This window comes from Epinephelus fuscoguttatus, linkage group LG3 (assembly GCF_011397635.1).
Source record: "Epinephelus fuscoguttatus linkage group LG3, E.fuscoguttatus.final_Chr_v1".
Lineage (NCBI taxonomy): Eukaryota > Metazoa > Chordata > Actinopteri > Perciformes > Serranidae > Epinephelus > Epinephelus fuscoguttatus.
The window spans coordinates 48,602,031-48,619,925 of NC_064754.1; the positions used below are offsets into that span (position 1 = coordinate 48,602,031).

Here is a 17,895-nt window from a genome sequence, read left to right on the forward strand (position 1 = left end):
GGAAGGAACTGGAGAACTGTTAGTCACTAGTTTAGAAATGAGAACATTCATTTGTGATATTTTATTGATAAACTGCACATTGTTTGATTTCTTTTTGTCTATGCAGTGTATTTGTTAAAACTACAGAGGACTGAACCCGGCTCCAGACAGCATGTTCCTATCTGTAACGTTAAGTAGGAATACTTTAGTCTGCACACTTTAACCACGCAGAAAGAACAACAGAAACAAAAAAGAGAGGTTATATAAAGACAGTCAATTAAAAAAATGGAGATACAGAATTTATAGTACTGCACATCATCTCTGCTCGACCCCTCTTCCTTCTTTTTTTCCACATCATTTTATACTCCGTCTCAGTCCCGTGCTTCCTGCTTCCCCCCCCCCCCATCCCACATAGTCTCTGCACAGTTGGCTTAGTGGTGACCATAGAAATAGCTAAAGGGTTCCGTGTGACATTGGTTGACGTTTGTACAGAAACATTTGTATTTTTCTTCATGTAAACAGGCACACACAGAGATCTCTAGAGGCTAACTCCTCAGTTAAAACAAAACCCACCTTTGTGAGTTCATTGGCCCCTGTCCTTGTTTTGTATTCCTCTGATTGTGTCAGTTCCTCTCCATCTGTCTGCTGATGACTTTATAATTTTCACATGTCAAGTATTTGGGCCCTGGTCTCAGTCCTGCTGAGAGGAATAAGGCCTTGGATTGCTCCTCAGATATCTAGAGGTTTACAGCTACTCAGTATTTAGTTGTCCTCTGCTCCCTCGGCGACCATTGCCAAGGCTTCGTTACAGTTCGCCACCCATGATAATGATGCTTAATCAAGGTTGCTGTTGTCCAGGTTGCTGTTTGTGTGGTTTTATGTCGCTGTCTCGAGCATCAGTGTTGGTGGTCTAGCACAGAAATTCACGCTGTCTCTGACAGGTCAACGTGAAATGAGCTAGCAAATCCCTTTGTGGGCTGAAAAGACAGAGAACACTTGTTAAGACAAATGGCACCCCGTCCTTTGAACCTCTTTAGTAACACAATTGGCTCAAAATACCATCTCTTGAATGATACATGCTACAAAGGACTCTCTGTGAAGTTACTTATATACCCTAAAGGCTGGTCCGCACAGTGTAATGGTGAAACAATTTGGGAATTGGGTTAAAATTTGTCCATCAGTGAAGATAAATGCTCAAAATTTGGTGGCTACATAATGCATGCATAGAAAATACACAGAGCACTAATTGCTTCATTAATTATCTATAAATGGATCATTAAACATTTATAAACCCTTTATCAAGGCAACCGTGGTGATCAAAGCATTGCCAAAGCCAGTCGTAGCATACGGTAGCCTACTATTTTTAAAAGTAGAACATGATGCCAATTGGTTAATAGAGTCTCAGCCTCTGGAACTGTTTCATCTTTTTTACAGACTGATGAACAACAGGACCTTTGCTGTGGCAACCTGGGGTCTATTTACTTTAAAAGACCAGGAAAAATAGGTGAAATTGTAAATAAATAAAAAAAAAAAAGCGTTGAGCGTTTTGGACAGTGCAAATATGGAGTGCATTTATCCAGACATGATGAGCTGTTGCGCAGGCAGCTATATTTGGAGCAAAGCAGGCTCTAGCCCCTACAGGCTAAATACAAATGATCTTTCACACAGACCTGATGTGCTAGAGGAAGTTTGCTTGGCTCTGTTTGCTAAGTTGCAAACAAGGAAAAAAAGAGCAGTTAACAGTCATCATGGTTTACCTGAGAAACAGCCCACAGTCAGCATGCAGTATCATGGAGGATGGTGGTTAACATGGTGGTGACTTGACTGGAAATGACTTGTCTACTGAATGTGTATACCGAATCCACTCTCTACTCTTAGAACTAATAGAATATTCATGTAATGTGGGAGCTGGAAAAGCAATTAACATCTGCAAGATGTCCTGTTCTGCTTCTTTAGAAATGCAAACTGCAATTCAGTTTTATTCCAATGCATATCGATATGTGTCATTGGCTAAATTCAACCCTTCTCATATTGGAACAGTTTCCTTCCTTTCTTGTACACAAACTTGTGTGCGTGACTTTTCCAACCGAAGAATCTTGACCTCAGGGTTACAGAACACCTCACCCACCCTCCTTTATGTCAGGTATCGATCCTCAAGCAAGAGAGTATAGATACTCAACACTTCTTTTTTTTAGAACAAAATGGACTTCAATCCTTGTAAAAAAGAAGCAGCGTGGGTTGTGTGCTTTACCTTTCAAGCTATTCAGTAGGGAAGTCATCATGCTTGAGCAAAACTCCACAGCTGAACAAATGGAAAAGGATGTCCTTTGCAACATGATATGATCCAGCTTTTTCCTCTCTATATGCTCAAATTATGTTTTAAACTATAAACAACACTTCATTGTAGGTATGTGATGATATCGAGAATACAAATGTTGGATGTGCTTGTGTTGGTGACCTTTACTTTTATGAGCATCAGATAAAAAGGCTGATTGGTGAGGATTTTTTAGCGGAAATTTTGAAAACAGAAAAGAAGGAAAAGGGGCCAAAGCAGTTCAACATGAGTCCAATCCAATTTATTATATATAATAATATAATTAGGGTTAGGATAGGGTTAGACTGAATTTTTCAAAGTGGGTTTTGGAAAAGGGGAGTTAGCAGTAATAGATTACATTTTACATTTGACAAAAGAAATGATAATTTACAAAAAAACAAAACATCACAATTTTCAAGTCGTATTTATAAAACTACTTAAAAAATAGAAGAACGAAAGTTGATGAACAACATAAAAAGTCCAGATCAGAATCAAAAGGCAGATTTATGGTCCTCTCCTTTAGTATCTGTACTGGACCAGACCAAAGTCATAGGGTCCCAGTGAACTTTGATACTGATACTCACAGAGAAAGGAGGGTTTGTATGGTAAGGTCCCCCTATCATACTCTTTCCTCTCTAGCATGCTGGAGCTGTATTGCTGTTGTTGCTGATGGAGGTGATGGTGAAGGCAGTGGTGTGACTGTGACCTTTGACCGTCCTTGCCAAAGGTGGACGAGATGGTAGACAAAGTCATGGTGAGTTGGTCGGAGAGGTTGACAGAGGAGGGTACCTCAGTGTCAGGCAGTGTGGCGTCCATGCCAGGGACGTGCAGGTTGCTGCGGTAGTCTGGCCCCTGGCGCCCGTCGGATGGCACAAAGGATGGCATCCAGCAGCGGTCAGAGTGGCCTAGGGCCTTGCACTCCTCTGTGCAGTTAGAGAAGAGGTCAGTGCCTGCAGAGAGGATGCAGATCAGCGGATGGAAAGTTGAAGAAGGATGATGCAGGGAGAGATGGAAAAGTGGATATGTAAATGGAAGATAACAGCGATGTAAGGGATGATAAGTAAGGGGGGAAAAAGAAGAGGGAGCATGAGAGGATGAGCGGTGCGGATATTTGAAGTGGGAAGGCGAGATGGAGGAGGAGATGAGAAAAGAGACCAGAAGAGAGAAGACAAGTTAGCAATCATTTGCCAGTGTTGCAAGCAGAAAAAGTGCAACAAAAGTTGTTCATCAGAGAGACAAGGCCACCATTGATGAAGCGAATTGTTTGTTTTCCTCCTTACCTCATTCATTGAAAATGAAATGTGCGATCAAAGTGATGTGGTGTTGCGAAAACATTTCACCTCCTCTCCACATCAGCATCCTCAGACTCACAATTGATTCCCAAACACCAAGAGACAAAATGTGAATCTATATTCCATCATCCTCACACACACAAAAAAATGACTATTATCTTAAGAAATGTGGAACAAAAACCAAGAAAATATTCACTGACTTCTCAATCACTAATGACAGTCATCCCTATACAAACTCACAAAGTGTGTGACTGACACAGAATGACTGCCAACAACAAAACATTAACATAAAAAAGATTAAATTAACATCTGAATGACATAAAAGAATAACACACACACTCATGCAAACACACAATCTGCATGAAAGGTACTAGTTGTGCTAATTCATCTTTCACATAGAATAAAGAGAGGAGGATGGGGGTGGGGCAGAAAGAGGCATATGAGATTATAAAAAGAAAGAGAAAGGGACAAGAGACTTAAACAGAGTCATCACTGTAATGAGACTCTGCAGCCATTTGCTACTTGTGGCTCATCGGATTTGTACAGTTTTCCTAGAGAGGCCATGTGAGAAAGGGTTTGAATGGCAAAATCAAAGCGAAAGAGAGGAGGAAAGCAATACATCAGTAAAGAGAGGCAGAAAGAGAGGGAGATAAACACAGCAAGTGGACAATCTGTAATTTCCCGAGGCTGAGAGGGCTTCAGATCAAAGACATTAGATTCCACTAGACTCCACATACACCATTCTTTTCTACTGATCTGTTCCGCTGATAACGCTACAGTTCCATGATTACTAAAAGCAGGCATGTGCGCACACAACAATTAGGATAAGATAAACATATATACATATATATATATATATATACATATATATATATATATATATATATATTGATCTTATCTTTATCTTATCTTATCAAAAGACCCTTCATGATGGAAAACAGCAAGAGTTGGCGTCCCTGGCCCGGTGGGTTTCCGGGGCCCCGCCCTGGAGCCAGGCCTGGGGCTGGGGCCCGTGGGCGAGCGCCTGGTGATCGGGCCTTCGCCCATAGGGTCTGGCCGGGCCCAGCCCGAACCGGCTACATGGGCTCGTCCCCCTGCAGGCCCACCACCCGCAGAGGGATCCAGAAGGGTTTGGTGCAGTGTGGATCGGGCAGCAGACCAAGGCGGGGGCCTTGGTGGTCCGATCCTCGGCTACGGAAGTTGGCTCTTGGGACATGGAATGTCACCTCTCTGGCGGGGAAAGAGCCGGAGCTTGTGGAAGAGGTTGAGCGCTAACGGCTAGATATAGTCGGCCTCACCTCAACACGCTCTGGAACCCAAGTCCTTGAGAGGGGTTGGACTCTCCCCTTTGCTGGAGTTGCTCCAGGTGAGAGGCGGAGGGCCGGGGTGGGCTTTCTGATAGCCCCCAGACTCTCTGCCTGTACATTGGGGTTCACCCCAGTGGACGAAAGGGTTGCGTCCCTGCGCCTTCGGGTCAGGGAATGGGTCCTGACTGTTGTCTGCACTTATGCACCAAACAGCAGTTCAGAGTACCCGCCCTTTTTGGAGTCCCTGGGACGGGTGCTGGACAGAGCCCCAACCGGGGACTCCATTGTTCTGCTGGGGGACTTCAATGCTTGCGTGGGCAATGACAGCAGGACCTGGAGGGGTGTGACTGGGAGGAACAGCCTGCCCGATCTGAACCCGAGTGGTGTGCAGTTATTGGACTTCTGTGTGGGTCGCACTTTGGCCATAACTAACACCATGTTCGAGCATAAGGATGTCCATCGGTGCACGTGGCACCAGGACAGCCTAGGTTGCAGGTCAATGATTGACTTTGTAGTCGTATCATTTGACCTGCGACCATATGTTCTGGACACTCAGGTGAAGAGAGGAGCAGAGCTGTCAACTGATCACCACCTGGTGGTGAGTTGGATCAGGTGGCAGGGCATGACGCCGCGCAGACCTGGCAGGCCCAAACGAGCAGTGAGGGTCTGCTGGGAACGCCTGGCGGAAGAACCTGTCAAGATGATCTTCAACTGCCACCTCTGGGAGAGCTTCGACCGCGTCCCGAGGGCGGAGGGGGACATTGAGTCCGAATGGACCTTGTTCCGCTCTGCCATTGTCGAGGCGGCTGTTGCGAGCTGTGGCCGCAAGGCCAGTCGCGCCGGTAACCCCCGAACCCCCTGGTGGACTCCAGAGGTGAGGGGAGCCGTCAGGCTGAAGAAGGAGGCCTACAGGGCATGGTTGGTCTGTGGGTCTCCAGAAGCAGCTGACGGATACCGGCGGGCCAAGCGGAGCGCAGCAGCGGCAGTCACGGAGGCGTGGGAGGAGTTCGGTGATGGAGGAAGACTATCGATCGGCTCCAAAGAGGTTCTGACAAACCGTCCGGCGCCTCGGGGGGGAAGGCGGCAACTTGCTCACACTGTTTACAGGGGGGGCAGGGAGCTGCTGACGTCAACTGGGGACATTGTCGGGCGGTGGAAGGAATACTTTGAGGAGCTCCTCAATCCCACCAACATGTATTCCAGTGAGGAAACAGAGCCGGGGGTCTTGGGGGCGGGTCGTCCAATTTCGGGGGCAGAAGTCGCCAAGGTAGTGAAGGAACTACGCAGTGGTGGAGCCCCGGGCAACCTGATCTCACAGAAATACGTGAAATGACCACGACCTCTTAACACCGCATTCCGTGGTGGCAGCACGTAATGGGTTGAAATTACGTGCTGCCACCACGAAAAGAATGCCAATGTAATGTCAATTAGGATCCTCTCCCGTGGTGGACACATGGATTCCCTGATTCAATCACATCACGTCAACCTCGTTTTCCTCAATGATATCTTTAACATTCCTGCATACACACAAAAACGCGGAAGTGTTCTTGATATTAAAACGGCAAATATATTCCTCTGTTATAATTTCCCACCAATAATAATAATAATGATAATAATGTGATAGTTCGGCTGTTCTAGATATTTGTTACAGCCTATTCAAATATTCAATCACAAAAACGCCGTTTCTAGAGAATTTGCTAAAATATCTGAAATGAACCATCATGCCTACTTTTTCTTAACATATTTCATCTAGGTGCAGTGTCATTACTAGTTCAGCTTTACTAGGCATTTGATATATTCAGTAGATGTATCTTTTTACGACCCTGTTTTACAACAAGCCGCAAAAAACCTACCGTCCCAAAAACGCAGTTTTTAGAGTACTATCTAAAATAACTACGATTAGCCAACATCCTTGCTTTTTTTCTTAACATAGTTCATCCAGGTGCAGTGTAATAACTACTTCGGCTTTACTAGATATTAGATTTATTCAGTAGATCTATCTTTTTACAACCCTATTTTACAAGCCGCAAATGATTCTACTGTCCCAAAAACGCCGTTTCTAGTGTATTAGCTAAAATATCGAAAATTAGCCGACATCTTTACTTTTTCTTACCATAGTTCATCTAGGTGGAGTGTAATAACTAGTTCGGCTTTACTTGATATTAGATATTGTTGTGCTTGGACCTTTGTGCGATGAGTTGTAATCCTTTGTGCGTGGGTGGAAAGTACGTTACACAACAAGGAATCTTCGTTTGTAGACTTTACTGGACTTCAGCTAAGTACAGAACATACATCTCAATGGCACGCTTTTTAGGTTGGGTTGTAGCCTCTAGCTCAGGCACAGAACAGCAAGCTAGGCTGTCCATGCAGTGAGCCGTGAGCACCGTTCAACATCCAACAACAAAACTGAAAACATGGTAATCTCGTTACGTTCTCATGCACGCTCACGTGACTCTCACTAACCAATCAACATGCTATATTTAGCAACACATAACACATCTTATGACAGGATAACAGAGGGTCAGACTTAACGTTTGTGATCTACCTTACACTACCCCCCTCCAGGAGTACTGAGTCCCTTCAGTACAGGTGACTCAAATAAACATGTCCACAAAACTGAAAACTGAAATTACTGTTAGCTTACATCACCGTCTTAGAAACTCAAAACAATTACAGTAAACTCCCCACTTTAAGTTATGCCTTAATAAATCAACAGATTAACTTGACAGTCTCTCTTCATGACTACTTTCTGTATCTCTCTGGTTTATGAACTACTCGCCCACTGGAAGTTCTCACAGCATTTTCTGAAATATCTCTGACTTCTTGCCCTTTCTCCTGCCGACACCTTGGAGCTCCATGCTGAGGGGTCTCCCCTAGATCACTTGACTTCAGAGATGCCTCATCCTCTGCTGGATCTTTAGCAGTATCTTCTCGTAGTGGCAGCTCTGGCACCAACGAGGCATCCACTTCAGGTGGCTGTATAGCTGGGTCTTGGCACAGCTGCAGCACTTGGCTCCTTAGGCCCTGGACCCACACAGGGACCACGTCACTGTTGTATGGTTTAAGCGGATCTTACTGCGTTTTCTCCCCCGGATCTCGTAGAGGATAGGACAATTAGGGGGCCCGTCCAAGGTGCTTGAAGCTTGGGGCTGTGTCCCTTCTTTTTGGTGTCGTCCTTTACATAAACCAAATCTCCAACATTGTAGGAATACTCTCTGGCTCGAACATTATACGTCTTCTTTTGACGTTCTTGTGCTATGCGGAGATGCTCTCTCGCTGTGTCTTGTGCTTCTTTGAGTCCTTCTTCCAGGTTATAGAGAAAATCTGCTGTCTCCATCCGGTCAAATTTTAGCTCTGCTGTCCCGCACTGGATATCCTGTGGTTGATGAACCTCCCTTCCGAACATCAGCCTGTTAGGTGTGAACCCAGTGACTGCGTGCCGTGAGCTGCGATAGGCTGAGGTGAGTAGTGGCAGATGCTCGTCCCAGTTCTTTTGGTTCTGGTCCACATAGCACCGAATCATCTGCAGCAAGGTTCTGTTGAACCTCTCCACCTGTCCGTTGGAGGCAGGATGGTAAGGGGTGGTCCTTGTCTTTGTAATCTGCAGGAGCTTGCATACACTCTGAAACAGGGCGCTCTCAAAATTGCGACCCTGGTCGGTGTGTAACTCGAGGGGGGCTCCAAACCGGGCAATAAAGTCGTACACGAGCCTCCTGGCTGCCGTTTCTGCCCCTTGATCTGGAACAGGGAAGGCTTCAACCCATCTGGTGAACTGGTCAATGATGATAAGAATGTACTTGTTCCCACTGCTGGATATCGGGAATGGGCCAAGGATATCCAGATGGAGACGGTCCAGAGGTGCTCCAGCTTGATAATTTTGTAACTTGGCTCGTTTGACTGGTCCTTTCGCTTTGCATGCATTGCAGTGCTGACATCTCTTTATGAACAGACATTCCATACCAGTGGTAGCTCTGACATAGGCGGTCGAGGGTCTTTGCCTCTCCCAGATGACCAGAGTGAGGAGGATCGTGGCAAGCTTGCAGAACCTCTTGTTGCATGGACGCTGGGACTAGTAACAGCAGAGCTGGGCGTTGGGCTCCTACTCTCTCCCAAGAATAGTAGAGAACTCCTTGCCGCAGTAAGACCTGGGGCCAGCAGAGCCAGAATTTCCTCATTGCAGGACTCTCCAGTGCCACCTGATCTTTAGTAGGAAGTGTCCCAGACTCTTTCCACATGTGGAGAGTGGAGAGGACAGGGTCAGCTTTCTGGAGTTTGGCTAGCTCTTCTGAGCTGAGTGACTGCAGCCAGTTAACTACTGGAGTCTCGGCTAGGTGATGACGTCACACTAGCACGCGGAACGCCAGGTCATGAAGTAACTCGTCAATCTTTGTGACCAAATATCTTTTCCTGATTCAAAAGTAAGTTAGCAAAACTAACAATCGATTAAACTGGAGCTAAACTCGGCATTGGCAGCACATCAAACCACCTTTTTCCAGAACGAATCCCTCCTTGGATCATATCTGCAGTTTCCAAACACTGCAGCAACAAACGAGGATATGACTTCTCCGACCAAAGCAGACGCTGATACCCTCTTCAGCATACCCAAACCCGGTACCCAACCCACCACATTTGACAGACATACAAGATCCGAAAAAAGGAAGCGTATGTCCAGTCAAGAGCTGCTACAATCCCCAGATTTAACTGATACGGAGCACAGCATTGTCCTGTTAGTTGAGGAAAAACTGAAACATCTGGAAAAACTAAACAAACTGGACATTCTGGACACGCTCCTGAGCGACGTCACAGAGCTCAAAAACATTGTTTCAACCTATCAAAAGGAAACAAATGAGCTTAAAAATACTGTGGCGACCCTGCAAACAGAAATCACACACGTGAAAAATGAGAACAAGCTCCTGAAAGAATCTCTGCTGGACCTTCAAACCAGGTCAATGAGAAATAACTTAATATTTAAAGGAATACCAGAACAAAACGACGAAAACCCCGAAGAACTGCTGAAAACTTTCTTCATAAAGGATCTTAACATTTCGGAGGAGATGGTGACCGACATTACCTTTGCCGGATTGGAAAAAAGAGACATATGCCAGCGCACTCCAAAACTCTGCAGCTCCCATGGGACCCAGACCGATTGTGGCAAAGTTTGAATACTTTAAGCAGCGTGAGTACATCAGAAGTCTCGGGAAAAGGCTCAAGGATAAACCTTTTGGAATTAACGAACAATTCCCCCCCTTGATCATGGAGAGGCGCAGAGCTCTCTTCCCCATCTATCATAACAACAGAAGAAACAGCCATCGGGTGAGTCTGATCGCTGACAAACTATACATAGACAACAAACTATTTAAAGATCCGAACATTACTCCCTGGCTTGAATAACTTCAAAAACCCGGACAGGTGACTGTCACGGCTGACTCGTAGAGAGCACCGATAAGACCAGCACTCACAAAAGTGTGGGGGTGGGGGGTGCGGGGTTGTCTGGAGGCCTTGGGGAGCGCTTGTATATGTGTGGTCTCTCGGGTAATAAGACGCCTGACAGCTCTATGCGTGGATATCCTATGTGTCAGCTGTAAGTGTGGATGTGTGTGTGTGCATGCATATGCGTGAGTGCCTACGCGTGTATGTCTGGGTTAAATGTTTCCATGTATGTGCACCTGTATTAGTGAAATATCCGCTCCGTCTGCACAAGCATGTCCCTGCTTTATGACCTTTAATCGTGACTATAGCATTTAAAGCTGTAACTGACCAGCCACCACAGAAATGATGATCAAGGCAGCGATGACTGTCCCCTTAATCTATACTTACTGCAGATGCCAGCCCGTGTGCGCGGGTAGGCTATACGTGTATGTGCACATGGATTTGTGTGTATATGTATATGCACATGTGTGCGTAGGTATGTGTGTATGTATATGTACGTACGTGTGTGTGTGTGTGTATGTATATGTACATGTATAGTAGGCCTACATATTATCTGAGTGGTTATCTCAAGTTGTGCTGTGGCACTGTGGTACCATCCCATGAGCAATTATTATAACTATGGGGCATTTACCACCACCTCCCTCATCCTCTTACTCCCCCCTCTCCTTACCCTCTTTCTCTTCTAACCCACTTTATGATTAAAACCGGATCTATGACAGACATATTCCAACTTTAACTCTTTAAACAGTTGTTCAAGTATATTTGTATTGTCATTAACTCTACTGTGTTGTTATTATTGTTATCATTATTACTATTTCCATTTGTATTTTGGTGCTACTGTAAGCCAACCTAGCTATATAATGTCATTATGGATTAAATTATTAGGCAAACGTAATGGAGACAATAATGGTAACAACTGGTAACACTTCTCCTCTCTCCTTAAGTTTATAAATCCTTCCCAATCAAATATATGCATCCATTCTTAAATTCCACCTCAGGACAATAAATAAAATTTTTGAGTCTTCATTGGCTCTACAGTCCTACCCTCACCTCATAGGCACACCAATGGTTTATAGCCCAAATTCTGTGTTTTTGTGTTTTTGTTACATGTTTGTTTGGCTTTTTTTATGTTTCTGCAATCAACTCTACTGTTTACATCATTGCTGCACATTGTATAATCAAATGCGGTACACAAAACTAACAAATTCATGGTATTACCAGTGAAAATAACATCATGGAACATAAGAGGAATCAGCTCTCCAGCAAAAAGGACAAAAATAATTAACCACCTTCACAAACTTAAATCTGATATCTGTTTCTTACAAGAAACTCACCTCACAGAGGCAGAGTCTCGGAAAATCACAGCTAGATGGATTGGCCAAACATATCACTCCACTTACAGTTCCAAGAAACGAGGTGTTTCCATATTAATTAGCAAAAATACTCCATTCATTCATAACTCAACTGTAACAGATCCAGAAGGCCGCTATATCATCATCTCTGGAAAAATTGGAAAAGACACTTTTACACTAGTAAACATCTATGGTCCCAACATAGACTCTCCCCCCTTTATTCACTCTCTATTTACGGCACTATCCAACTTCCCTGACTCCCAATTCATTCTTGGAGGTGACTTTAATTTAGTTTTAGACCCGCAAATCGACCGATCCTCCTCATCATCCACAACCAAACCCAATCACTCCACATCCGTGCTAAAACAATACATGTCAGACTATGGGCTGATGGATATCTGGAGATTAAAAAACCCAAACACTCATGAATACTCGTACTTTTCACCTCACCATAAATCATACTCCCGTATAGACTATTTTTTGCTTAATAATTCCCTTATTCATAACATAATCGACCCTACCATCCATACAGTTATCATATCAGATCATGCCCCAGTCAGTATCACTATTATAACACATCACCAATTTCTTCCCCCCTCCAGGTGGCGTTTCAATATCTCACTTCGAAAAGATAAACAATTTCAGGAATATTTCAAACAGGAATGGGCATCCTTCATTGAAACCAATGACACTCCAGAAATATCAGCATGCACACTATGGGAAACAGCAAAAACTGTTATGAGAGGTAAAATAGTATCATACTGTGCATACAAAAAAAAGGAAGAAACAGTCAAAGAAGAAAAACTACAGAGGGAGGTGAAGAGATTGGACCTCCTGGCCTGTCAAACGCCTTCTGATTCAATTATAAAGGAACTTCAGAGAACCAAACATGAATTAAATAATATAATAAACAAAAAAACAGAATATATTCTCCTTAAACTTAGACAGCAAAACTTCGAATTTGGTAATAAAACAAGTAAGTTTTTAGCAAATCAACTAAAACAGCAAACAGAAAAATCATTAATTACTGCCATCACAGACTCTTCTGGAAACATAACCCAAGACATTTCAATAATAAATGACTCTTTCCGTTCCTTCTACTCTAATCTTTACACCCCGGATCAAGAAACCTCAGCAGAAGAAATAGAAACCTTTCTGAGGAATGCCTCCCTACCCAGATTAACTAAAACACAATCAGAACTCCTAGAAAATCCTCTCACCCTAGAAGAAATTACCAAAGCACTCCACCACATGTCCAACAACAAATCACCTGGCCCCGACGGTTACCCAACAGAATTCTATAAACACTTTTGGTCCCTCCTCTCACCTCTGTTCTTCAAAGTAGTCACTGAAATCCACCAAAACTCTACCATACCTCATCATATGAACACTGCCTATATCACTCTGATCCTCAAACCAAATAAAGACCCCACTCAATGCACCAACTACCGCCCCATATCACTGATCAACTCAGATTCAAAAATTATCAGTAAAGCATTATCTATCAGACTTGAATCAGTAATCGCATCCATTATACACATCGATCAAACCGGCTTCATTAAAGGGAGACATTCCTCAGAAAACACAAGAAGACTATTCAACCTTATCAATCACCATAAAACCACAGCCTCCTCAAACAGTCCACCATTCATTGCAGCAACCCTTGATGCTGAGAAGGCGTTTGACAGGGTAGACTGGTCCTTTCTCTTCGCCTCCCTTAAACATTTTGGGTTCCCACCATATTTCATTAATTGGATTAAAACTCTGTACAACTCACGCACTGCATCTGTCATAACTAATGGACTAATATCAAAACCGTTTCAACTCCTTAGAGGTACTCGACAAGGATGCCCATTATCTCCACTACTGTTTGCACTTTTTATAGAACCCCTGGCAGCTTCCATCCGACAATGTGACCATATTACAGGCATCCAAACCAAATCATACCAACACAAATTAAGTCTGTATGCTGATGACATTTTACTGTATATCACTAACCCCTCATCCTCACTTCCATTAGTCCATAATCTGATCAATAGTTACAGTAAAGTATCTACTGGCTACTCCATCAACTGGTCAAAATCTGAGATTCTGCCTATAAACACACCACAGTGGGGTGCTGAGGCTGGGCATCGCCTTCTGAAACAAATAACAATCACTAACTCTATCACATACCTTGGAATTCATATATCATCAAATTTAAATGAATTATTCAAGCTCAATCATATCCCCTTGTTGCAAGAAATAAAAGACAGCCTAGAAAGATAGAACAAATTACCCATATCCTTAATCGGCCGAATCTCCACAGTCAAAATGAAAATTCTCCCACTAATCAACTACCTTTTTACTATGATCCCTGTCACCCCAACCCCGGGCTGGTTTTCCTCTCTCAACACTGCAGTCACTAGCTTCTACTGGAAAAATCAAAAACCACGAATAAAACTATCCACCATCCAAAAACCCAAACAATATGGAGGACTTGGAGCTCCACATTTTTTTCATTATTTCCTCTCACACCAACTGCAGTACATCAAACACTGGACAAACAACAGCAATCCACCCTGGTTAGATATAGAAAACAGTTTAACTCAAGACCTGGACATTCATACTCTCCCATTTATAGACAAATCCATCAGTACTCATAGTTGCTACAAAAATAACATTGCAATAAACACAGTTCTTTCTGCATGGTGGAAATCCAACCAATTTCTCAATTACACCTTCTCACCATGTCTCCACACACCTCTCTGGCACAACCCTATGTTCCAAATCAATCACAAACCGTTCATCTTCCCAATCTGGAAAGAGAGAGGAGTAACCAGCCTGGGACACCTTTTCAATGATGGCCTGCTCATGACCTTTGACCAAATCCAAGAGAAATATGACATACCGGCTCACTGTCACTTTCAGTATATTCAGCTTAAAGACATAATTCGTAAAAACATCAACACCACAATCTGTAATGACCGTACTCCCCCACTCTACTGTAAACTACATTCTCTAAAACCCAAAAAGACCCTATCCCAGATTTATAAAATACTGACCACCATAGACCAAACAACATCGATCCCCACAGATAAATGGACCACAGACATTAGCAACATTCCTACAGATATCAACTGGCAAACCATATGCAATAACACCTTCTCTATGTCTGTTAACTCCAAACTCCAACTGATCCAGTATAAAGTCCTCCACAGAGCACACATCACCACTCACAAACTCTTCAGAATGGGCTTCAGCAAAATTAACACATGCTCCCACTGTCCAACCACCACTGACAACTACTTTCATGCACTCTGGACCTGCCCACACATCCAGAACTTTTGGTCGGAGGTCATGAGCAGGCTGTCGGAGATCCTCAGCCTCAGCATCCCTCTCTGCCCCATTATTGCACTGCTTGGTGATATCTCCACTTTAACCATTCCAACCCCCCTTAGACCATTCATACTAATATCATTAACCATTGCAAAAAAAGTCATACTATTAAATTGGAAAGACCGAACTAAAATATCCATAACCCATTGGCTTAATTTACTGACTGACCATTCTAATCTGGAAAAATTAACAGCCTCCATAAAAAACGATATCCCATCCTTTGAGAAAACCTGGTCCCCCTTTTTGCACTACCTCCAAAAATGATTCCTCTATGTCCCTGCTCCTGTTAAATATATGTACCCCAAACCAGATTCATAATCCAAATGTGTATTGATATGTTAAAAGTTACCCGTGTTGTATTTCTTTACTTGTGTCCATTTAATATGTTAACTTTTTTGTACTCGTTGAATTTTATTTTATTTTATTTAAAATTTTATTATTTTCAATCATAATTGTGTCTTACTACGCCTGATAACAAACCCCATGTTTTCACAATATGCAGCTTCTATATTTTAAACTTTAACTGTTTGCATTATCCTGCCTGCTAAGTCTCGTCCTGTCTGTCCAACTTTGTCCTGTCTGTCCAAATTCGTTCCGTCTGTCCAACCATGTCCCGTTTGTCCATATTTGTTTCAACAATGTACAAACCTATAAGCACAAATAAAGGTGAGAAAAAAAAAAAAAAAAAAAAAAAAAAAACTACTGGAGTCTCCAGCACAGGTGCAGGTGACTGACCTGTCTCCCTCGGCCGAATGTTAACACTTGTCTCACCCCCAGTCTGGATACACCTCACTGCTAGCGGCAGCACATCATCCACGTCATCTTCAAACCCCGCCCACTGCTCATGAAGTCTCTGGCAATACTTGCATCCTTGACATGGCAGGTCGGACAAGTTTTTTCCAGCTTGGTAGCAGTCACATTCATTTAAAGGTTCTGTGGTTCGCCTAGATATGGCATCAGCATTTGAGTGTTGGCGGCCTGCTCGATGCTCAATGTTGAAGTCGTATTGGCTCAACTCTTCCAACCAGCGAGCCAATTGACCTTCTGGGCACTTGAACCGAAAAAGCCAGGTGAGGCTGCCATGATCTGTTCTCAGCAAGAATTTCCTGCCCAGAAGGTAATGGCGGAACTGCCGGGTGAAGCGCACGACAGCAAGCAACTCACGCCTGGTGACACGGCACCTCTGCTGAGCTGGTGTAAGGTGGCTGCTAGCATACGTGAGAACCCGCTCTTCCCCCCACTGCAGTTGCAACAAGACAGCCCCAATACTGTGGCTCAAGGCATCAGTGTCAAGAATGTACTTGCCTCCAACAGTGGGGTATCCTAGCACCGGTGCAGTTGTTAGTTTTTCCTTTAGCTGAGTAAAAGCATCCTGGTGCTCATCTGTCCACAGGAATGTGGCACCCTTCTTTAGAAGGTGGTGGAGTGGGCTTGCCAGTTCTGCAAATGCTTGGACAAACTTGCGGTAGTAATTACACAGCCCGAGGAAAACCTGCAGCTCCTGCACATTGCTAGGAGGCTTCCAGAGCTGTACATCCCTGACCAGAGCTGGGTTTGGACGGATCCCGTTGCTGCCCACAATGTGGTCCAAGAAGAGGACTTCCTCTTGAAGCAAGTGACACTTTGAGGGTTTCAACTTCAACCCGTAGCTATAGAGACAGCTGAAGACCTGTGCGAGCCGATCCAGGCTTTCATCCACTCCTCTGCCAAGGACAATGATATCGTCCAGATAGATTAGTAACGTAACGTAACTAAGGACGAGCTCCATTGCCCTCTGAAACGTGCTTGGGGCGTTGCAGAGCCCAAATGGCATGCGAGTGTACTCATAGAGGCCCCATTTGGTGATAAATGCTGTCTTCTCGCGGTCTTTGTCATCCACTGCTATCTGCCAATAGCCAGACTGAAGGTCGAGTTTTGAAAACATAGGTGCTCCTCCAAGAACATCAAGACACTCCTCAATCTTAGGCAAGGGATATGCATCCTTGGCTGTCAGGCTGTTTAAGCAGCGGTAATCCACACACCACCGCACTCCTCCATCCTTTTTGCGCACTAAAACAACTGGAGCGGCCCATGCTGATGTAGATGGGGTGATAACACCTGCTTTGAGCATGGCCTGAAGATGCTTTTCTTCTTCACCTTGGAAACCAAGGGGTGTCCTTCTCATTGGCTGGCGCACAGGCTTGGCCGATCCTGTGTCAATCTTATGCGTGATGGCAGACATGTAGCCCAGCTCAGAGTCACTCTTTGCAAAGAGAGATTGGTAAGTTAGCAGCAGCTGGAGAAAACGCTGGTGCTGCTCCTCAGTGAGCACCTCACTAGTAGCACCAACCAACCCTCGGAGATGGTCAGGAAGATCAGAAATGGTTGCTACTCTTCCTACCCTCAGTGATGTCGCACTCTCTGGCTCTTTCTCTACGCAGAACCCTGCACTCTGCTCAGGTGAGCATGATGGCTCCTCAGGATAAGCTTCAACTAAGAGCCCAAGACATGCTCCTTTTGGCAGCGCTGCTTTTCTGGTAGAGAAGTTGCATAGCCTGACTGGCACCCGCTTCTCCATAGTGACGGCAACACTTCCAGAGGCTACAGCTTCTGTGATGGTCAAGGGCTCTAGTACAGCTGGAACACCTGTCCTTGGGTTCTCCACCTCACCCCACACCACGCACTCAGATGTAGGTGGTATGGTGGTGGTCTCTCCTAGGGTCACTCTGGCGACACAATAGTCTGTTCCATCTGTTACCACCTTGGAGGGCACAAGTTTGTCACCAATAAAAACTTTACCACGGGCGTAGACGACATCATGAGCCTTCATCAGATCATATCCTAGGAGAACAGAGTCACGTATG

At 44.3% G+C, this 17,895-nt stretch overlaps 1 protein-coding gene across 3 annotated transcripts in view; it reads right to left on the minus strand.

Moving 5' to 3' along the window:
- Positions 1 to 377: 377 nt before the first annotated feature.
- The window catches only part of LOC125886538 (protocadherin-10-like), a 60,748-nt gene continuing 43,230 nt past the window's right edge, over positions 378 to 17,895 (minus strand). Inside the window, exons 4-5 of one of the 3 annotated variants that reach the window (XM_049572813.1) lie at positions 3,083 to 3,243; positions 378 to 956 (exon numbers count right to left, since the gene is read on the minus strand). In XM_049572813.1, coding sequence (XP_049428770.1) covers positions 903 to 956; positions 3,083 to 3,243 — 215 coding nt within the window. In that variant the 3' untranslated portion in view covers positions 378 to 902. The other 2 variants (XM_049572812.1, XM_049572811.1) reach the window with 2 other exon arrangements.